Raw genomic sequence first — 23430 nt, forward strand, 5'->3', positions numbered from 1 at the left:
ACAAAATAAACCCCCAAAGAAATGCACTGTTAGATTAAATAATATATAGCACTTTGTGTGTGCGTGTGTAATATTGAAAGTGCCACAGCTGCCAGGTCAATATTAATATCTTTATATTGCAGAAGGCAATGGAAATGTGTTCAGGACAGAAGCAACATTTAAACTCTGGACTTTTAGGGTGGATCTGCACTACACACTTACATCAGTTTCATACCACTTTAACTCACATGGCTCCCTCCCATAGAAGTCTAGAATCTGTAGTTTGGAAGTCTGAGAGTTCTCTGTCAATCTGCCTAGTGAGATATAGTAAAGAACATGCCATACCAAACCATGTATCATAGGGTTCCATAGGAGGGACCCTTTTCAGTAAGAAAGGTATCAAACTGCTGCAGTTATGCAGTGCGGATAAACCTCAGGTCTCACAGTCTTAGCTTTGAACTAACACACATCTCTACGGAGAACTCACAATTTTTAAAAACATGTTTTCTTTCTGAGTGAAAGTATATTTCCAACCTCTACTCAGCTTTCAAAAGAAATAGGAGAGCCATTAGGAAAGGGAAATAAAACTGGTTTTTACGGGCCGCGGAATGAAGCCCGTAAGCTGCTGTTTGGCCATTTGATGGCCCAGAAGACATTTGGCCATTTTCTTTATCTTGCAGCTGGGAATGGAAATGGACATTTTGGCAAAAAATATACACAACCATTGGTGCCAGATTCCTTTTCTGAGACCAACACGAAAATGTCGGATATTTCCTCAGCCACCCACTCAGACCCATCCGAAGCACGAACAGTGACTTCCTTGCACTTTCTATAATCTAGCTAGCATAGCCATAAAACAGCCCTTTTTTCCCTCATAAAAAGTCTTTTAGGACTCAACAGCTGGAGAATGACCCTTTTGGTAAATTTGATGGTGCCCCCATCTTTCTCAAAGCTTCCTTTCTAGCGGTGTTGAAAAGGCATGCATATCCCAGGCGTAGACATATATATTCCACTGTGCGCCATATTTAGGCACCAAGGTCTTTGGTTATTAATGGCCACGTTTTATGGATGTGATTTATTCCTTGCCATGAGCAAATGGGTGCCTCAAAGGCTTGGGCTTTAAAAAAAAACAAAAACCTAGATTAAAGATGAGTTTAAACCAGAGGCTTTGATCCGAGGCATTTGAACCCATGCCACGAGTGGCTCTGACTTCAGTGAGAGGCTAAGCCATTCTCCATCTCCTCAAAGCCTTCTTTGGCTCCGGGTTTTGAAAGTTTGACTTGGCAAACCAGACGGCGAAAGCTGCCAGGCATAACTGAAAGACAAGGAGGGCGGGAAGAAAACCTTCCAGAATGTTCTTCAGTTTGGGGCCAAGCAGAGATAGTGGGAAGAAGGCAGGCTCAGACGTATTAAATTGCCCAACAGGATGGGACATAGGTCTCCAAAGTGACTTCTTTTATATTTTACAGTATTTATGTATCACTTTTTAACAGGGTTTTACAAAGTGACTTACATGGCCACCAATTTGGCAGGGATACTCCAGATTAATCCCCTGCCATCCCACTTTTTCTTTGCTGTTAAAAGGGCCCGGGGGTTTCTCTCTCTTCCTCCTCTCCCTCTGTTCTCAGCTAACTTAACCAAACTGAGTCCAATGGCAGTTTCCATGTCAGTGGGGCAATGAATCTGCTCCAGGTTTTATTCCAAACTTTCCAGATGCAACAATAGATTCAGCAACTTGGGTTAACTCCATTCAAGTGCAGACTAAAACCTGGAGTGGATTCACCTCTCCACTGATCAGGGACACACTAGCCACCACTGCCTCCAAAGTTGTATTTCACTGTCCCGGGCAAGCAGTCCACTATGATAGTTCTGAATGGACCATTTAGTTTTTATTTGTGCAAGCCGAACAGGCTGTTTTCCAGAAATGGAAAGAAATCCTTTGCAAACCATTACCTGCTGTAGCTTATTCCTGTTTCCAAGTGAATTTATTCAACCTGCCTGCGGCAATTAGGTGAGCTGACAGATCCAGCAATATACGCATGGATGGGACGTCCTTTGCAATCAAGTCTATGCTTTTCTGACGGTATCCATAACGTTATTTGAAAGCTCCATCATATCTGCATAAATTCAGTGTGACGTTAGTTTATGTTATCAAGGGAAGGGCTGAAGAGTGGCAATAATTCTCCCCTGTTCCAAAGACAAGAATATAAACCAGCTTTCCTCGAAGGCTGCAGACCAGGAGAACCCAAGCACAGGAAATTTGGGTTGACAAGGAGGTAAAATGCACTCAAAAGGCTGCAGCATGAAGTGTGTTTACTCAGGAGAACAGTGTTGCATAATGGTTAGTGCTGGACAAGGACAGGGGAGATATGGGTACAAATTCCTCTTTGAACAACTTACTTGTGCATCCCTTCATGCTAAACTTTCTGTGATAAACTTTGATGCTGCTCTAAGATACAGCGCCATGAAACCCAGTGGGAGACCTCAGGCAAGTCACACTCTCGCAGCCTCAGAGGAAGGCAGTGGCAAACCTCTTTTGAACAAATCTTGCCAAGAAAACCCCATAATAGGTTCTCCTTTGGGTCACTATAAGTTGGAAATGACTTGAAGGTGCACACACACACAAAAAGATATGACTTTGCACAAATGCCCGAATATAGGATTGGGGACACCTGGCTGAATGAAACTATGTGTGAAAGGGATCTAGGAGTCCAAGTAGACCACAAGTTGAACAGTGTGATGCGGCGGCTAAAAAGGCCAATGCAATTTTAGGCTGCATCAATAAAAGTATAGTGTCTGGATCAAGAGAAGTAATAGTGCCACTGTATTCTGCTCTGATCAGGCCCCACCTGGAATATCGTGTCTAGTTCTGGGCAACACAATTCAAAAAGGACATTGAGAAACTGGAGCGTGTCCAGAGGAGGGTGACTAAAATGGTGAAAGGTCTGGAAACCTTGCCAACAACATAGGGAGCTGGAGATGTTTAGCCTGGAGAAGAGAAGGTTAAGAGGTGATATGATAGCCCTGTTTAAATTTTTGAAAGGATGTCATATTGAGGAGGGAGCAAGCTTGTTTTCTGCTGCTCCAGAGAACAGGATCCCAGAACAATGAATGCAAGCTACAGGAAAAAAGATTCCACCTCAACATTAGGAGGAACTTCCTTACAGTAAGGGCTGTTCGACAGTGGAACGCACTCCCTCGGAGGGTGATAGAGTCTCCTTCCTTGGAGGTCTTTAAACAGAGGCTGGATGGCCATCTGTCAGGGATGCTTTGATTTGAATTTCCTGCATGGCAGGGGGTTGGACTGGATGGCCTAGTGGTCTCTTCCAACTCTACGATTCTATGATTCTATGACTCACTCATCAGATACAATTCAAAATCCCTGCACACAGTTCCCTGAGACCAAGCCCTGTTAAGATCATAGCATAGGTCTGAGTAAGCATGCACCTAGCTTGGTACATCAGTAATGTGCAGGACCATACAGTATGCAATTGCCTGTTAAAAGATAATAAATTGGTTCAGACACAAAAAGTGCCTGCTGACACAAAGGAGTCAATCTCTGGCTAGATCTGTACTGCAAACTTAATGCAGTTTGGCCTTTAAGCATCATTCTATGGAAGCAATGCTATGTCCTTTTAAAATGACGTTTATTTTAACTGATGTGTTTTAACTGATGTGGTGTGTCTGTTAATTGTTCTTCCCTGCCTTGATCCATGGGGAGAGGCAGGTAAGAAATAACAATAACAATAACAAAAGAGGCCCTATACAGACCGGCACTTTGTGCCAGCCTATGGGCGAAGTTAGAGCGCAGTGTCTTCACACTGGATGCTCTAACTGCACCCCCAGGGTGCCATTTTGGTGCATGCCAGTCTACACAGCACACACCATCATGACACCCCTCTGGTGGTGCATCCACATGATGCAGCACTGAAGTGGCATCATATAGCACCCCTTGGAGAGCACAAAAAGGAGCTGCTTTTGCAGCACCTTTTTGCACTCTCCAGAGGCCAGATTGGTTCTGCAGTGTGAGATTGCCACATCTCTGATCTGGCCAGTAAAGCTGCATGCCACCCCTTAGGGGAAAGCTGTACAGCCCTAGAATTTATAGTTTGTTGTGGCACCAGAGCTCTGAGACAGAGGAGGCTAAGTATTTGACAATACTATAACTCACAGGATGTCATAGCATTGAGCCATGGCAGTTAAAGCAGTGTCAAAACTGTTTTAATGTGTTTTAAGTTGTATTGTTTTATAGTTTATTGTTTTAGAATTATTCAAAGATACGTTGTTAATTTTATAATTTCCTGCTTTTTGCTCTTAGACTGTATGCCATACAGTCGCTTTTGATCGCTCGTTATGTAAAGCACCGTGTAAACTTACAGAGCTATATAAATAAACTTTAATAATAATGATACAGTAACTGCATTATTTCTGCAGTGACAATGAGTCCTGTGTGTGAGTCGCTATTCTGTCCTTGCATCCCTTCCTTTCATCCCCAGGTCTGTTGCTTCTTTGCCCTGGATGTAACTGGCACATTCAATCACTCCCAGCACAGAGGCTTCGTAGAATGCAATGCCCTCAAGAGGAAGCTACCCATCTCCTGGTGCAAAACACAGGCAGCTTTGTATCAGATGGTGGCTTTTGTCTTGCCCACTCAGCTTTCCAAAGGGTAACCGTTGTCTGGAAAATCAACAGCCAACCCTCCCAAGGGGCACTGCTTTTGGAAAAGCCAAAGGGCGTGAGATATACAACCCAAACCAAAATGTGCGAACAGGTCTGAGTAAACACAGCATACCTCCCTGATTGTTCTCTCCTTGGCATGCAACTGAGTTTAGAATATATTCCCCCCTTTCCAACAGGAAAATATTAGCAGGGGCAGCCAGTCTTTTTTAAACATCGACAATGTTTGTCTGCTGGATGCGAAAGAAAGGAACCCTGCTGGATGCCTTTTTCTTGTCAACTCGCAAAGGGAATGTATACAGCAAGGCTGCTGTCTTTGTTCAGTGAGCCAACACTGCAAGCATCCCAGCATCCCCTTTTACTCCAGAGTAGGTTCACCAAAGGCAGCCGAGCTATTACAGAGTAGGACAATCTTCAGGCTACACAAGTCAAACGTAAAATATGAACTGCTGCTTATGGACACAGAGCCAAATCTTCTCTGGGTACCTGCAAGCATGGCTTTGTTGAGGTCTAATGGAGGAAAAAGTCTTCCTTGAAGTCCAAGCCAGCTGGGAAAGTTTGACTGTATTAACGTTCATTCAAGCCAGTACCCCTTTATCAGTATTTGTCAGCTTTGGTTCACTGGAGTTAGTGCCCAGGCCAGGCAAACATAAAACTCCTTCTAGGGTTGCCAGATCTCAGAGCCCGGCCCTCATTTTCCACAGTTTAAGTGGCTCATCTCCAGGAGGGAGACGAGGGTGCGCATTCTCCCATTTTAACACTGGGCAAAAGGAAAGATCTGTGTGCAAATCTTCAACTCAGCTAGTACAGGAGCAGCTTGCTACAGCAGGCAAGAATTAATTTATTTGTTGCTGCAGCTTACAAAGACTCTTGCATGGCGTGGTGGTGGTCTGCACAGTCACGTATTTAACTTTCTTTCCAGTTGTTGTGGTGCCAGATGCTCCAGTGGCATGCTCTGCTTCCAGGACATGACATGGACTCTGATTCAGAGACTGAATCAGCAGACCTGTTGGGAGGTTTTTCCATAGGGGTCTTGTGACCTTTTGTTGTCATTGTTAACCTCCCCATCCACTTTTTACACCAACCCTGTACTATACTGAACTCGACTCATGGTTGTCCTGTGGATGTCCTTTCTTCCACTTATTCCTTAGTTCTTGCAGATTCATATCCTTTGCCATTGTAATGGAGTCCATCCATCTAGTATATGGTCTTCCTCTTTTTCTCTTTTCTTCCACCTTTCCTAGAATTATGGTCTTTTCTAATGAGTTGTGTCTTCTCATGATATGGCCAAAGTATGACAAGTTCAGTTTAATCATCTTAGCTTCCAGGGATCTCTCAGACCCGATCTGTTCTAGGACTCATTTATTTGGATTTTTTGGAAGTCCATGGTATCCTCAGGACTCTTCTCCAGCACCAAGCCTCAAATGAATTGATTTTCTTTTTATCTGTTTTCCTAATTCTCCAGCTCGTGCATTCATACATGGTAACCCCAGAGAATTTCCAGGGCCCACTGTACTGTATTTATTTGCTTGGGGAGAAGTCATAGCAAAGCAGAGGTTTGTTGAAGGCTGTGGAATCTAAAGTTCTCCTGGTGTATTTATGCAGAAGTCAGCGTGGAATCTCCAGTGAGCAGGGAGAGAACTGTCATGGCACATCCATAGTCAATCCCTGGCTATTTGTGTCATGGCCTCATTCCAGAACATGGACATGGACTCAGACTCAGAGACTGAAGCAGTGGACATAGTTGGACCTGATGCTGAACTAGAGCAGGAGGAGGTTCCAGAGCCCCATGTCTCCAAGACAGACCAGAGTTCAGGACCAGTTCTGGCAGAGAGTCCTGCTGCCCATTCAGTTACAGAAAACCACTTACCCCTACCTACCGTCACCAAGCAGAGACAACAAAGGGAGGGCTTGAGGAGGTCTCAAAGGATTTCTAGGAAGCAGGAAATAAGCAGCAGCTGCATTGAGCTGCTGATCTATAAATTCCCAGCCCTGCTCTCCAGGGACTGTAGGAGATTATCTGACCTACCTGGCTCCCTGTCATGTTCCCAACCCTGTACTTGACCCGGACTGTGTTTATTGACTCTGGATGCCATTTACCTGATTTGGACATTGCTGAACTTTGTTTGGCTTGTATTAACTAGGGTCTGGTACAAACAGGCGGGAACCACCATCCTGGTGCCAATTCTAGGGTTCAGGAGCATGCAGCAACCGCACACTCCCAAACCCTAGTATGTGCCAGCGCCAGTGTCGTGGTGGCCTCTAGTCCACATGGGAGCCCCCATGATGATGCAAGTGCAATGCAGCATCCACATGTCACGGTGCCACACTCTCGTCATCGACCTGTGACAGTCTGCCAATGGCACACTCGTGACGTTGGCTGTGCGCACCTAAAAGAACCCAGTTTTTCCAGGTTATTTTTGGTGCAGAGGGACGCCACACAATTTGGCTGCTGAGGCATCTCTCAGGAGCAAAAATGGGCACCTCCAGCCCGCCCTTTCTGGGAGGTCTGTCCAGCCCCTAAAGTAAAGTAACTAAGTGCTGAACTGTAAAGCTGATCCATGGCTGGGCTTGCTCATTTACTGCTGGCTATCAGCTGTGTAGCAACCAGTATTTTGCTGGTTGCCCAGACTTTGTTTGGGGCACTAAGGTTGGTGTCACCCCAGTGCAGTAATTCATGCTGTCATCCCCAGGTCGCCTGGCATCCCCACAGCCAAGCCAGCAATCCCACAGGAGTAGATCTAGACACTGTGGAAGAGAGAAGCCAGGCTCCTTGCCACCAACAGGGCAGTGGACCAGGACACCCAAAGGGACCACCTGTGCCCCAAGCCATTCCAGTCTACCTGCTTTGCTTGCAATTCCCGAAGGGCTCCAGGCATTATTTGGTGAAGGAAGTGGCCTTTGGGTGTTCATCACAGCATGCCAACAGCATCCTGGTTGTCTTACTTGCTGCCTCCTGGAAGGTGGACCAGGTCCTTTCCAGGATCTTCAGTCTCTGGATGTCCTAGACTATTCATGGAGAGGGACACCAGAAGGTAGTCCCTTCCCACTAGTGCACCAAGAGACATCCCCCGCTAAGATGTCACCTGGTGCTATCTGTACCCCCCACCTAGAAATGCCCCTGTTGTGCTCTGCTCTCCATCCATTTTCTGAATAGAAACAAGATTAAAATCTTCTTATCTTACCCACCCAAGCAGGCGAGCAAGTGCAGCTGGTACTTCAGGTTTAATAAAATCCCCAGGGGTGAGCTCTAGCTTTGTCATTAAATTCTTTCTATCTAGTTCATTGTTTTCACATGAAAAAATGACATAAATAAATAGCACAAACAATTGCTTATATATTTACATTCTATTGCCATCTTTGTTATTATTTGTCACAATGTCCATTCATCCCTCTCTTATTAACTACAGTATGTACCTTTTAGTCTGTACTTCCGTGGAAACCCACGCAGCCCCAGAAAAGCCCACAATAGATTTGCCTTAGGGCTGTCATGAGTCGGAAAGAACTTGAAGGTACACCATCACAAGCCATACTGAGGTTTATAGGTTAAAACCATAACCCTTAACAACAAGAAGACCCTCCCTGTATTGTTTAATAGCAAAAAAGCACATCTTTTTTTCCCCAAAGCCAAAGTTTCCTGGGTTTGTGTGTGTGTGTGCATTTTCAGGCATCCTACATGTGGGTGCCACTATATCTGATAGTCCTGATGAGGAATCAACAGAATTCAGGGAAACAGAGTGGTTCCCAATAAGCAAAAGGGTGAGGCAAGGCTGCATCCTATCACCTTCCTTGTTTAACTTATATGCTGAAAACATAAGAATTAGAATCAGAAAAAGGAGGATTGAAGATAGGAGGAAGAAACATTAACAACCTAAGATATGCAGACGACACTATAATATTAGCAGAAGACATTCAGGAATTGGAACAGTTAATAAGGAAGGTCAAAGATGAAAGTGCAAAGGCAGGTCTGAGGCTGAACATAAAGAAAACAAAATAATGACCACAGAAAAAACACACAAATTCAATCTCGACAACAAGGAAATTGTAATAATCAAAGAATCCCCATATCTAGGATCAAACATTGGCCAGAATGGAGACTGCAGTCAAGAAATAAGAAGAAGACTAGGAACAGGATGGGCAGATACTGGAGAGCGAAGACATAAAACTGAGCACTAGAGTCAGAATCATCCAGGACATTGTATTCCCAATTACAATGTATGGATGTGACAGCTGGATTAAGAAGGAAGCTGAAAGAAGGAAAATCAACTCCTTTGAAATGTGGTGCTGGACAAGAGTCCTTAGGATCCCATGCACAGCCAAAAAGACAAACAAATGGGTTCTTGAACAGATCAGACCAGGGCTCTCCTTGGAAGCAAAGATGATCAAGTTGAGACTATCGTACTTTGGCCACATCATGAAAAGGCACAGATCACTAGAAAAATGATAATGTTAGGAAAGGTAGATGGGAGAAGAAAGAGAAGAAGATCACAAACCAGATAGATAGACTCAATCAGGGGGGTTATTATGGGCAAGGGCTTACAGGATCTGGGCAGTGGAAGACAGGGATTCTTGGAGATGTTTCATTCACAGCATCGCCATGAGTCGGATCCAACTCAAGGGCAGCTAACAACAACAAGGTGGGTCTTAGGGGAGAAACATGGCCCTTTGACCCAACACAATCCCCCACCCTGGCCTTAAAAGGGAACCGCTCTGTTGAAATTCCCACAAAATATGAACGGCGTTCTTCATAAGACTTGGCCAATGATAGAAGTGGAGCAGAGGGAGAGATATGTTTTTCACCACCCCTGTTTTTAACATCCCTTTGCCTGGCCATACCAACTAATGGGAAAAGCTGCTGGTGTGCTTGCAGTGTGCAGTGTTGCATGGGGCTCCTCCTAGCGGTCCTCTTTAAAATCAGTTCCAAATCCCTTGTACTATAAACCTGTCTCAAAGGGGGAATGAGGAATATTTGTGACTTTTCCTATCCTTGACCAAAATAATACAAGGGGTCCTGACAACACAAGGGATAAAAAGGGAGAGCAGACAAGAGGTGCTATGCAGATCAGGATGCCTTTTGGTACTGTTTGTTTATGGAGAAACACACATGGATTTTCTGTTAAGTTTTCTTTTGGGGGGGGGGGGTTGGCAGGAGGGTTGCAAAATAGACATTTTCTGGACTCTGGAAACCAGAGTTCGATTTCTGCTCAGCCTTGAAACCCATGTAAGCCCAATGGGTCACCTTGGGCAAGTCACATGCTCTCAGCCTCAGGGGAAGGCAATGACAAACCTCTGAACAAATCTTGCCAAGAAAATCCCATGATAGGGTCACCTTAGGTAGGGTCACCATAAGTCAGAAATGACTTGAAGGCAAACAACACACACACACACACACAGGAAGCAATGTATTTTGCTTCCAAAATTGGCTTAAATCTTATTATTAATCACAACTTGTTGTTGTTGTATACCTTCAAGTTGTTTCTGATTTCTGGCGACCGTAAGGTGAACTTATCACAGGGTTGTCTTGATAAGATTTGATCAGGGGAGGTTTGCCACTGCCTTCCCCTGAGGCTGAGAGAGTGTGATTTGACTGGTTACATGGATGAGCTGGGAATCAAACCCAAACTGAGGCAGATTTTTGCACATTTACATCGATGTTTAACTGTCATAACCTTTCTGCACCTATTTGCACCTATTCACATCTATTTGCCCTCCTTCTATCAGAAATGCTCAGCCATCTGAATCCATGCACAGCAGACAGAAGGGCAAACATTGAAGGAATGTTTGGTATAAAAAAAAACTATGAAGACTTTTTCTCTGGAGTTCAACTAGTTTTTTCAGGGTGGGGGGGCGGGTGGGATGTTGCTGCAAAAGACCCAAACTTTTGTATATTGTATGTGGCTAGTCAACTGGAATGAGACACAATGCCAGAGGGGCACCATGATGCCGCCCGCCATGTGGTGCAGCATGTGGCATCACATTGGCCTGGGGGCGGCCAAAGATGCCAGTACACCCCCTAAGTCTACCAAAGCTCATGCTACCATATTTCCCTCCTCGCCGTTAGTCTCTAAGGCATACTGATTTCCTGACATTGCATATTGATATTCCTGACTAACACAGCTATGTCTCTGAATTCTACCAGACTTAATGATTTTAAGATTAATTACATTGTTATTATTAGTCATTGCTTTTAAGCTCTGTGCCTGCTTCACTCTCCTTCTGCAGATGCTTGGCCTTTTATTCCAGACTCCAAACTCTAAGAGCATGTACTTAACATTTAAGCCCATAATCTCAATGACAAAGCTTAAAGTTAAGCACAAACTGAAAGGGGGAGGACCAAACCAAGGAGGAAATCAAAGGCACTGTGAACACAAGCCAGCAGGGGTGAGTTTGGGGAACCAGTTTATTTGGAGCACCAATGATATTTCAAAGATACTTAAACCTGGGTTGCCTGCTCTTTCTCTTCTTAAAATCTGTTTGTGCTGTAACAAGAGTGTGCAAGAACTTAGCAAGTGCAACTTTTCCCCATTCTTCTTCCCATGGGAAAAAAGGAAAAGAAAAAGCATCACCTGCTACTGTAAATCACTCTACATGGGGAAACCTTTGGAAACTATTTACAAACTTCAAGACCAAAGAAGGTTATACAGAGTATATAATACTTGAAGATAATTTTTGTTGCCTTTTGCTTATGCCAGAACAATGGCAGGGTTTAGTGAACCCAGAGCTCACCAGGTCAAAATACTATCGCTTTTTGATCAGCAGAAACATTGACATCATTTGAAATCATTATCAGAAGCTTCCCTGTTTAAGATACAGTCGAGCAAAAATTTTCCCTGCAATGAGATATCACTCTTATTATACAGACCACATTCAGGATGACTTGGTGTTCAGTGTGCCATTAAGACCCATTAGCTTTACAAAAGCCCTGCTCCTGGTTGAAGATGAACATTCCTGGCAATGACTTACTGATATGGATCACCCCTGCTACCTGATGCTTATTCTTCTTTAATATCTTCTTGGGGATATGGTTATGGGGACTGCTGTGAGGAGCATGTGTACACTTCAGAATGTGCCACAACACCACAGTTGCTCTGGGATGTTAAATAAATAGGTCCTGGGAAGAGACTCGAGCAGTCGAGGCATGCCCCACGCTGTGCTGATCTGAGAAATAGCATCTGCCATGTATCTGTTCAGTATGATATCCTGACAAGCGAAAGAGCAGGCCGGCTGGCAGGCAGCTGTTACAAGAGGTGGTTGTTCAGAACAAACATGCATGGCCTTAGAATGGTATCCAAAGAGAGTATTTAAACAGGCAGCCTGCAAATGACAAAAGCACATGGGCTGCTGTTTGAAGGTTTGGTTTGCTGGTTTGCACAGAAATCATCTAAGGAACTGGAGCTGGGATGCTGTTGGGTGATCTTTCTTCTTTCCTCTCTCCCCCATACCCTTTGGCAAGCTTTGTTGTTTTAGCATCCAAAAAAACAGTGGGGGGTTTTGAAATCCAAACCTTCTGGTTTGTCTGCCTTGACTTCTTTAGAATCATCCATATTCTGTAGTGACACACCAAAAAATGCACTTTCTGTTTGAAAGGCACTAAGGAAGACCCAGCTTCACGACATCCCCTTCAGCCTTTCCTCCAGTCTGATTTCACCACAGGCTCCGACAACACTTTCCAAGCCTACTATCTGCAGCCTTGAGGACTAGAAAATTGCCTTTTGAAATCAAAGCTCAAAGTAGGGCTAAATGCTGGCAGGTGGTTGTGCTACTCTCCACTATTCCTTGTCATTGGTTAGAGATGGGAAATATGTAGACTTCTAGACATTCTTGGACTGGAATGCCTATGATTCCTCACCATTTGTTCTGTTCCTATGGCTGATGGTGCTTGCAGTCCAACAAAAATATCTAGAGGGCTACACAATTCCCACTCTTGCCTTGAAGTTTTGGAAAGGAGTTTGTACGAGATCAATTGTTCCCCTTTCTGTGTTGAAATAAGGCCCTCCTGCACCTCATTTCATGGGGAAATATTTGTATGCCAAGCATATTCACTATTAGGTTTCAGTCTCCAACCTAGAAATGATTGGATCTTTTTCCTGCCCTCTAACCCAGCAATGCACCACACATGGATCAGGTGCTTTGGGGATGTGGCAAAACTGCATATTTAATACTCCATCAACCTCCATGGTGCTTAGGTAGTTTTTTTTTTGAAAAAAAAAAAAGACACAGAAAATTAAAACAAAAAACTTACAGCCATTTGATTCCATTGCAGGTCCCGTTCTGCAAAATGAAAGCCAGGAAAAGGGCCACCAGACACTGTCGCTTCATTGCCATCTTCCACCTTCTCTCCACCCAGATCTCTTAAGGAGACAAAAAGGAAGAGATCTGCTTCTTGGTGGTGAGAGCGTTGGTGGTGGAGAGCGAATCCTTTTTTTTCTGCACAATGGGAGATGCCAACCTAAAATTGAGAATTAGATGACAAAAAATAGAAGACAAAGTGAACACTCAAGTACATCACACTCATCCAGACAGAGGAATCAAGTCTTGACAATGGCAAAGGAGAGGTTTGTGAATCATGTGCAGAATTCAGCTTGCCTCCCTCTGAACACCATCCTTCTCTTCTGGAGAGAATCTCTACAGTCAAAGAAACAGACAAGCTGTGTGGCTCCCATTACACAAACATGCTGAAGTCCTCTTGTATGCATTTAGTTAACTGCACATGGTGGGTGTTCAAGCTTTATCCTAGCTTTATCCTCCCTGCTCCTTCTGCTAACGTAAATTCCCCACATATTTAAAAAAATGTATATGTTTGATTGAAATGGGAAAGAAAGGAATGGTATGGCCGTCCATTCCCAATATCCCTGGAGATTTTAATCTTGATCCTGGCTCATTTGCAAATACAGTATATTAAAAGTGGAGTGCAGTAAAAGAGCCCCTGCTAAGGAAAGGACAAAAGGCCAGAGCAAATGTGGGCTTGTGGAGGTGCTGTCTCCTTTCTGCAGGTGCAAGGGGTTGCTTGCGTGCATGCATTTGTTGCAAGGGACCACCCCCCACCTCCTTCTCCTTTTCCTTCTCCTTCTCACTTCATTAACTCAGTATCACACCTGGACAGCATGGAAGAAATGAGTCTGGAACTAAACAGACACCCCAAAAATGTGAGGCATCTCCAGAGAACTGTGGGCAGGAGACTTGGAGGACTGAGGCAGGAAGGAAGGGGAATGCCAGATTGTTCATGATTCGTAGAAATATAGTTCTTACTACAGTGGGCCCATGGCATCCGCTGGGGTTTTGTTCTAGGATTGCCCATGGATACCAAAATCCGTGGATGCTCAAGTCCCACTATAGACATTGGCACACTAAAATGGTGTCCCTCATGTGAAATGGCAAAATGAAGGTTTGTCATTTGGAGAGATATACATTCAAACCGTGGATGGTTGACTCTATAGATAAGGAATCAGTGGATACAGAGGACTGATGTATTATTTCTACCCTGTTTTCGTTGTGGTTGTTGTTGTGGTTCTGTGCTTTCAAGTTGTCTGTCTTAAGGGGACTCAATCACAGGGTTTTCTTGGTTGGATTTATTCAAAGAAAGTGTAACATTGCCATCTTCTAAGGCTAGGAGAGAGAGTGATTTGTCCAAGGTCATTCCGTGGGTTTCCATGGCTGGGGAGGGATTCAAACCTGGGGCTTCTGGTGTCCTAATTCAAAACCGCCACACAACATCAGCTCTCTTACTTCTTGTGGCTAGAATAATAGACTCATAGACTCATGGGAGTTTATCACATGAAGGCGATTGGGAGTTTATCCCATGAATATCCCAGAAAAATCCATAATCACACGAAACAATTTCACATGGCATTTCACAAAACCCGCCATTAAAAGCATTAACATGCATCTTTTTACTTTCAGGATTTCAGCAACAATGCATTTCTGATATCACTTTGTTTGCACAATTGCGTGTGATAATCATTTGCAGTTATTCACAATTTTTGCTTTATTTGCGGGATGCTTTGAATGTACTTTAATCAATCTTTAATGCCGAAATTAGCCCCAGTGTGATAAACTCCCTAGAGTTGGAAGAGACCTGCCAAGGACCAGTCAGTCCAAACACTTGTTCTGCAGGAATACACAGTCTAAGCATTCCCAACAGATGGTCATCCAGCCTCTGTTTAATAATTTTGTGCATGAAACAAAATTTATGTACACTGAACTGTCAAGGAGCAAAGGTGTCACTATCTCAGCCACCAAGGAAAAAAGTTTTGGTTTTTGGAATATTTTGGTTTTTGGAATTTCGGATAACGGAGACTCATCATGTACCAAATCTCTTGTTAAAGAATACATCTGTTTCACTAACTCAAGTAAAGAATACATCTGTTTCACTAACTCAAGTAATTCTGTCATTTTTGCTTTGGTTTGTATAACAATATATGGGTATATATTGTTATACAAACCAAAGCAAAAATGACAGAATTGTCATCGCCTCTTAATACATTTCTACGCATAGAATTAAAATTTTGGCACTCTTGTGGATGCCTGACTTACCTGATCAGGGAAGCTAATTTGAGTGTTTGCTGCCGTAAGGGAAGCAAATGGTCCTTGCCCATTTAGAAGAGCTGACAGACCCAGCAATTGGATATCTCTTTGAGACTGACAAGGGGAGAGCATCTTCCATCACCAGGAAAGGTAACAGACTAGCTTGCCAGAAGCAGGGGGGACCTTATGGCACACACTCTCTCTCCTCCAAAATCTTCTCATCATCTAGCGCCTGGGGCAACAGCTGTGCTTTTCCGAATGGCAGATGCAGCCCTGCTCTATATTGAAAGGTGCTGATAGAGTTGTTGCAGCAAGTCTCTCTTTTATAGAGAGGCAAATCATGCACCTGGACAACTTTCAAGGCTGGGATTGTAGTGGGTGCTGTTGTGTGCCTTCAAGTCTTTTCTGACTTACAGCAACCCTATCATGGAGTTTTCTGAGGCTGAGAGGCTGTGACTCGCCCAAGTTTCACCCAGTGGGTTTCTATGGCCAAGTGGGAAATCAAACCCTAGTCTTCAGGGTCGTATTCCAACACTCAAATTGTTACACCACGCTGGCTCTCTGTTTCCAATCTTTGTCAATCTTTGTTTAAATATTTGTTTAAATATTTGAAGGGATGTCATATTGAGAAGGGAAGAAGCTTGTTTTCTGCTTCTCCAGAGACTAGAAGACAGAACAATGAATGCAAGCTACAGGAAAAGAGATTCCACCTAAACATTAGGAAGAACATCCTGACAGTGGAAGACACTCCCTCGGAGTGTAGTGGAGTCTCCTTCCTTAGAGGTCTTTAAACAAAGGCTGGATGGCCATCTGTCAGGGATGCTTTGATTGAGAGTTCCTGCATGGCAGAATGGGGTTGGACTGGATGGCCCTTGGGGTCTCTTCCAATTCTATGATTCTATCACAGTGTGTTCTTGGCAAGATTTGTTCAGTGGGGTTCACCGATGCCTCCCCCTGAGGCTGAGAGCATGGGACTTGCCCAAGGTCACCCAGGGGGTTTTATGGCAGAGTCCAACCCAGGTCTCCACAGACGTTCCAGGCTCCTGGTAAAAGCTATCAGTCTGGAACGCAAGACGGCTTACAAAAATGGTTTCTGTGCACAGAACCTTTCCCTAGGTTGAATGATGGAGATCAGAAGAAACTCTGAATGTTTGATTTTTGCCAGGTTTATAACTGAGGAGAAATGGGGACATTTTAAAGGAAGCTGAAAATGTGGGACGGCAGAGGATTAAATGGGACAGTCCTTGTCAAATCGGGACAGGTGGAGGGTGGGTGCTAGGTCTGCATGACTCGCTTTCTGCAATGCTAGAGATTTTGGGACAGAATGTCAATTTCATTGGGGGGTAGAATCCTTATTAGTGAGCAATGCCTTCCTTTTGCCCTCTTCTCTTGTGGCTAAACTTTTACCTAAGCCCCTGGTAAGTATGCCTCTGTCTAGGGCTCTTTCTGAGTCAGTGTGGATGCTTCACAAGGCCAGCATGACTGGACTGATGGAGACAACATCTCTTGGAGTGCATCTACACTGTAGAAATAGTTCAGCTTGACACCAACTTTAGGTGCTGTAGCTCCGTCCCATAGAATCCTGGGATTTGTAGTTTTGCAAGGTCTGTAACCTTCTCTGCCAAAGACTGCTGACAGTTAGGGCTGTTCAACAGTGGAACAAACTCCCTCAGAGAGTGGTGGAGTCTCTTTCCTTGGAGGTCTTTAAACAGAGGCTGGATGGCCATCTGTCAGGGATGCTTTGATTGAGATTTCCTGCATGGCAGGGGGTTGGACTGGATGGCTCTTGGGGGTCTCTTCTAACTCTACGATTCTATGATTCTATGACCAATGCTTAAACCACAACACCACACTGGCTCCCAAAAGTGGGATGAGGGGAAATTAACGGGGAGTCCCCCTTCCACAGTGAGACTGTTGGACAGGATGTGCTCTTCCTCTTTTCCTCTTGCAGAGCATTCTTCAGTGAGTCACATCATCTCATGATATCTCTAAAGTATCCTAGACTCGGTTTAGTAATTTTAACTTCTATGGAGAGTTTTGGTGAAGCTTAGAACCCTAATCTTCATATATATTGTTTTACCACAGACAGACAGTGTGGTGTGAGGAATTTGAATATTGGAATAGGACTATGGAGGCCACGTTTCAAATCCCAATTGGGCCATGTAAATCCACTTGTGAGTTTATCACACTGTGGCTAATTTTGGCATTAAAGAGAGATTAAAGGACATTTAAAGCATCCTGCAAAAAAACGAAAATGGTGAGTAATTGAGTGACTGATTATCACACGCAATTGCGCACATAAAGTGATATCAGAAATGCATTGTCACTGAAATCTCAAAAGCAAAAAGATGTGCATTAATGCTTCTTTATGACCACTTTAATGGTGAGTTTTGTGAAATTGTTATGCGTAATTGCGTGATTTTTCTATGATATTCATGGGATAAACTCCCGAGCTCCTTCGTGTGACAAACTCCTGGGCAACCTTGGGCAAGTCACACACCCTCAGCCTCAGGAAACAGCAATGACAAACCCCTTCTGAAGAAACTTTTCAAGAAAACCCCATGATAGGGTTCACCTTAGGGTCACCATAAGTTGGAAATGGCTTGAAGACACGCAAGAACAACTTATGATATCCCTGTAAAACAGGTCGGCTATATTGTCACCATACCAAAAGAGGGGATCTCAATTTCAAGGCTGCCCAGGGGCTATTTACCACAGACTTCCGATCTGACTCCAAGACATTTTTGTATTTGTAAACTCAGCTTTCTTATCCGCTTTGTTACGCTGTATGTATTGCCAGGCATGCAAAGCCAAACACACAAAACAACAAATGCTCTTCCAATGTGCAGCTGCTTTGTCAAGATAGCCAGTGGGGAACATCTTGCAGTAAGGCTTATGGCTTGTGCATAAACATATGTGCACATATGCAAATGCACAAACACACACCAGAGTTTGGGAAAATTCCCTTTTGGGGCTAGAGTCCCTGGAAGCAACCTAGAGATTATAATCTGGAGGCGTCTGGGTGTAATCATCCAAGAAAGCAGATTTTCTAGGCTCAACCACTGGGACACACATTTGGAGACACAAAAGAGCATGTGTTACATAGTTTTGAGGAGATTTTCCTGTGTTCATGATGTCAGAGTTGCTCTAATTTCCCCCAAAAAAGCACCCCCCCCCTCTCTCTCTCTCTCTCTCTCACACACACACACACACACACAGTGACGCATTAGAAAAGAAAAACATGGCCTGACATCAGTATTGCTCTATGTTTTCCACCAAAGAGCATCCCAAATTCGTTCTTTCTTTCCTTCCTTCCTTCCTTCCTTCCTTCCTTCCTTCCTTCTCTCTATCCCCCCCCCCACACACACACACATGTAAACATACAACTTTGTTGCAATGGCCTCCAACATTTCACAGTTGAAAAATGGGCTGCATGGCCAAGCAACAAGAAAGTGTGGTAAAGGTGGCAAAAGCTATTCACGAGGATGAACACACAGACTAGGAGATGTTGTAGCAGTTTGCTTTTGCCTAAACCAATGGGGAAGGGGAAGATTCTGCTCCCTCCTCTCCTCTTCCCGCCTGCTGAATTAATTGTATTAAAACTACTTTTACACATCGAACCCCCATTTGCAGCAATTTAAATAAGCTGAGGATAAAAGGCGGAAGGTGGGAGGAGGCGCGAGAAACTGGGACACTTTAAAAGCAGTTGAAAAAGTGGGACAACAGAGGATTACCATAATTGGAACTGTCCCTCCCAAAATAAGATAGTTGGAAGATAGGAATGGAGAAGAAAGACACATCTTTCATTGTACACTCCCTTTCCTTTTAAATAAACTGCTTCTGAGGACTTATATGGGCCTAGGCACCTTTGATCATGATTCATGCATGACTTCATTGCCAAACCATGTCTTTTAACAAAGGCCAGGACAAACTTCTGGCATCCTCAGGCAGGATCAAGGCTCACAAGCATTATTTTTGAACTACAACTTCTTAACCAGGATTCCCTGTATTGTTACCCCAAAAGGTAACTTTTCCACACTCTGGGCATGGTGAGGCTGACCCCAGTCCCCTCGCACTGGCAGGTAGTTCAGCAGGCTTCTTATTCTTTTGATTACCCACAATACCCCTGGTGCAGCACTGTTCCAGGGCATTCTGGGAAAACGGCACCCATTGGTAAGCTCATTAACTTGTTCTTGATGCTATTATGTCCCTTCAAGTCATTTCCAAATTATGCTACCCCAAGGCAACCCTATCGTGGGGTTTTCTTGGCAAGATTTGTTCAGAGGAAGTTTGCCATTGCTGTCCCATGAAGCTGAGAGCATGTGACTTGCCCAAGGTCACCCAATGGTCTCCAGAGTCATAGTAACACTCAAAGCCTCATTCCAGAGGAAAAGTGCTTTGTATCAAGAATCTACTGTTTGGGACTTTTCTACACAAGAACCCCCGCCCCCTTTTTTTCCCTCTCACAAAGAGAAAATGTCACCCAAGAAAATAGGAATTTCTGCACACACATGAAGTCCCAAATCAGAATGTGTGTGCCATTTTTAAGGATTATCTTACAGCAAGATCAAAATTTCTGAAAATACTTGCTTCTTTCTTTAAGGACAAAATGAGTGAAAGCTCCCATTCCTTTCTACAAATGTAAACCAACTCAAATAAGCCTAAACTAGATCCTTTCTGCTCTTGCAAGCTAAGCAGGGTCAGCCCTGGATAGTAATTGAATGGAAGACCAACAATCAATATTGTAGAATCATAGAGTTGGAAGGGATCCCATGGGCCACCAAGTCCAACCTGCTGCTCGGTGCAGGATCTCCAACTAAAGCAGTGGTTCCCAAACTTTGGTCCCCCTGGTGTTTTGGATTTCAGCTCCCAGAATTCTTGACAGTGGACCAAGCTCGCTAGGGCTTCTGAGAACTGGGGTCCATCACACCTGGAGGACCAACATTTGGGGACCACTGAACTAGAGCATCCTTAGCAGGGAGCTGTCCAGCTTCTTTTTGAATGGATAGATCGATAGATTGTTGTTGTTGTGTGCCTTCAAGTCATTTCCGATTTATGATGACCCTATCATGGAGTTTTCTTAGTTTATTTCTTCAGAGAAGGGTTACTATTGCCATCCTCTAAGGCTTAGAGTGTGAGACTTACCCAAGTCACCCAGTGGGTTTCCATGGCTGATCTGGGATTCCAACCCTGGGTCATAGTCCGACACTCAAATCACTACACCACGCTGGTTCTCAGATACAGACAGGCAGATAGAATTGGATATCAGCTCATCACCTTTTTGCTATTGTCTATGAGTGTGCAGGAACAAAGCAACACAGTGGAAGGTAGGGGACTGTGGAGTCCACAAGGTTGCCTTCAGTCAATGTCATTTTAAACGCAGCTAACAACAACAACAACAATGTTGCCTCTTAGGAGATCCAGTGTGGTGTAGTGATTTGAGCATGGGACGATGATTCGATACAGGGGTCCAAATCCCCACTCAGCCATGGAAACCCACTGAATGACCTTGGGCAAGTCACACTCTCCAAGCCTCAGAGGAAGGCGAAGGCAAGCCCCCTCTGAATAAATCTTGCCAAGAAAACCCAGCAGAAATATCTTGAAGGCACAACAACATAATGGCAAGACCTATTGTGAGTTGTAGTCCAGCAACATCTGGTGGGCTGCAAGTCTTTCATCCCCTGAGCTAAGCTGATATCTTCCTTATAGGGCTGGGATCCCTGAAGCCCTCCAGATGTTCTTGGACTGCAACTCCCATCAGCCGTAGCCCATATAGCCAATGATAGCAGCTGCAGTTCAACAACATATGGACAGCCACAAAGTTCTTACTCCTGATTTATTAGGACTATTGTTGCCAGGTTTCCAAAACAGCAGTAAACAGACAGTCAAATTCATGACATGTGGAGATGACAGTCAGAAAGTAGCTATTAACATTAACATTATTATGTTTTTCCTAAATAGAAAATTAAAATATTGATTACAGTGAACTTAATCATGTGTTTAAAAAGGACTCTCCTGGACCTAAGATGGCAAAGGAAGCCCCTAAAACATGATAGCAATGCCCCCCTTTTGGGGGCAAAAGAATTACTGTATTATTATTTGTAGTAGTGGGTGCAATGAGGATGCGGACCTTCCAAGGAGGACCCTAGCCTTCTAATAGTTGCTTACCCCTGCTCTAACCACTACAGACATTGCTCTTTATAAAACAGGGTCAATTTTTCAGTATACACATGAAGGATCACAATACCAGTCTCCAATTCTGCATCCATTTCATCTCATTAAATTCTGGCATGGGGAGGTGGGTGGATTTTCTTGGTGAGGAAATTTGAATTAGGATCAGCTAGTAAGCCTCTAAAATTAAGACCAGATGATGCTCTCCCCAAAACTGACAGTATTCCTGCTCCCAACATCAGAAAACAATCTGATTCTGGCTAGAAAGTATGATGATGGCGAAGGAATTTCCCCACAACCTCCTGTTACCATTATGTTGTTGTTCTGTTATATTATATAGGCTGAGTCTTCCTTATCCAAAATGCTTGGGATCAGAAGTGTTTTGGATTTTTGGGGATTTATTAATATTTGCATATACAGTGGTATCTGCTGGGGTTTGGTTCCAGGACCCCCCGTGGATACCAAAATCAAATCCCATTATAGACAATGGGGTAGCAAAATGGTATCCCTTATATAAACCAGCAAAATCAAAGTTGTTATTGTTTGGAATATACGGGGGGGGGGGGATATTTTGACTGAATCCATGGATAAAGGATCAGAGGATATGGAGGGTCAACTGTACTTAATGAGATATCTTGGAGATGGGATTCAAGTCTAAACACAAATTTCATTTATGTTTCATATACACCTCATCCCCCATGAAGTTAATTTTATGCATACTAACTGTAATAATTTTGTGCATGAATCAAAGTTTGGATAGACTGAACCATCTGAAAGCAAAAGTGTCACTATCTCAGCTACCCATGGAAAAAAAAGCATTGAATTTTGGAGTATTTTGGATTTCAGGGATCCAGATAAGAGAGACACAAACTGTATTGTAATTGTAATTTTTATGAGTGTGCGTGAAACACTGGGAGTATAAGGAAAATGGAAGAGCTCCATTCCCTGGTCTGCCTCTGAGGAGAAAGTTATACAGTACTTGGAAATGATTTGATGAACAGCTTGTCCTCTGTGACACATTTGCTGCACTCTGCTGTGCACATTAAAGTTTTCATCCAAAGGTTCCCACAGGCCTAAGAATCTCTAAAATGTCGTTCTTGGAAAATGGCCATTGGAAAAAACAAACGTGCCTTTAGTCACCTTCCCTCCCTAGGTTTTCTTTCTTTTTTTCCTTTTGAAACTGAAAGTAGAGATAAGTTGCTAGTCACATCTCCCTCTCTGTCTTCTATTTCTGCCCTGCAGCTGGTATCCATCAATGCCTTTAATCTCTGCCCGAAAGAAGCCCACTTCAAACCTTCACGGCTTAATCCAGGAGCCTTCATTGCAGGGCCTGAGATGGGCTATTTCTGATACTGTATACTTCTTATCTCTCCACTGGGTTTGACCTTTGAACCACATAGACTACTGCTGGCTTTTTGTTTTAAGCTGTTAGAATGCAGAACTGAAATACAAATTGCAGAACATCAAAACCAGCCCCAGCTCAGAGAAATCATACTGCAAGCAAAGAACAAAACAAAATGCAGTGGGCCCTTGGTTCCAGAACTCCACCATGGATAACAAAATCTGTGGATGCTCAAGTCCCATTGGACACAATGGCACTGTAAAATGGCACTGCTTATATAAAATGGCAAAATCAAGGTTTGCTTTTTGAAATCTATCTATCTATCTATCCATCTAATCTGTGGATAAGAAGGGCTGCCTGTTGATTCTACAGGGAGCACACGACTCCCTTGTTGTAACAACCCCTCTTGCTACCCATCTGTTTCCAGGCAGAATTCAAAGTGCTGGTGATGACATTGTTGGTTGTTGCTGCTGTGTGCCTTCAAGTCCTTTCCAATTTATGATGACCCTAAGGTGAACCTTTCTGAGGCTTTTCTTGGCAAGATTTGTTCAGAGGAGGTTTGCCATTGCCTTCCCTTGAGGCTGAGCACACGTGTTCTGCCCAAGGTAGATTTCATGGCCAAGCGGGAATCGAACACTGGTCTCCAAAGTTGTAGTGCAGCACTCAAACCACTACACCACACTGGCTCTCATAGAAAGCCATAAAGGTGCCAGAGCCTGTCTGATCTTGGAAGCTAA

General features: G+C 43.8%; 1 protein-coding gene across 1 annotated transcript in view; it reads right to left on the minus strand.

Moving 5' to 3' along the window:
• Positions 1-23430, minus strand: part of WNT11 (Wnt family member 11) — a 60073-nt gene that overhangs the window by 30663 nt on the left and 5980 nt on the right. The window contains 1 exon segment of the mRNA XM_042456276.1: positions 12899-13105. Within this exon segment, the coding sequence (XP_042312210.1) occupies positions 12899-12981 (83 nt within the window). The 5' untranslated portion in view covers positions 12982-13105.

This window comes from Sceloporus undulatus, chromosome 3, assembly GCF_019175285.1.
Source record: "Sceloporus undulatus isolate JIND9_A2432 ecotype Alabama chromosome 3, SceUnd_v1.1, whole genome shotgun sequence".
In the NCBI taxonomy this organism is placed as follows: domain Eukaryota; kingdom Metazoa; phylum Chordata; class Lepidosauria; order Squamata; family Phrynosomatidae; genus Sceloporus; species Sceloporus undulatus.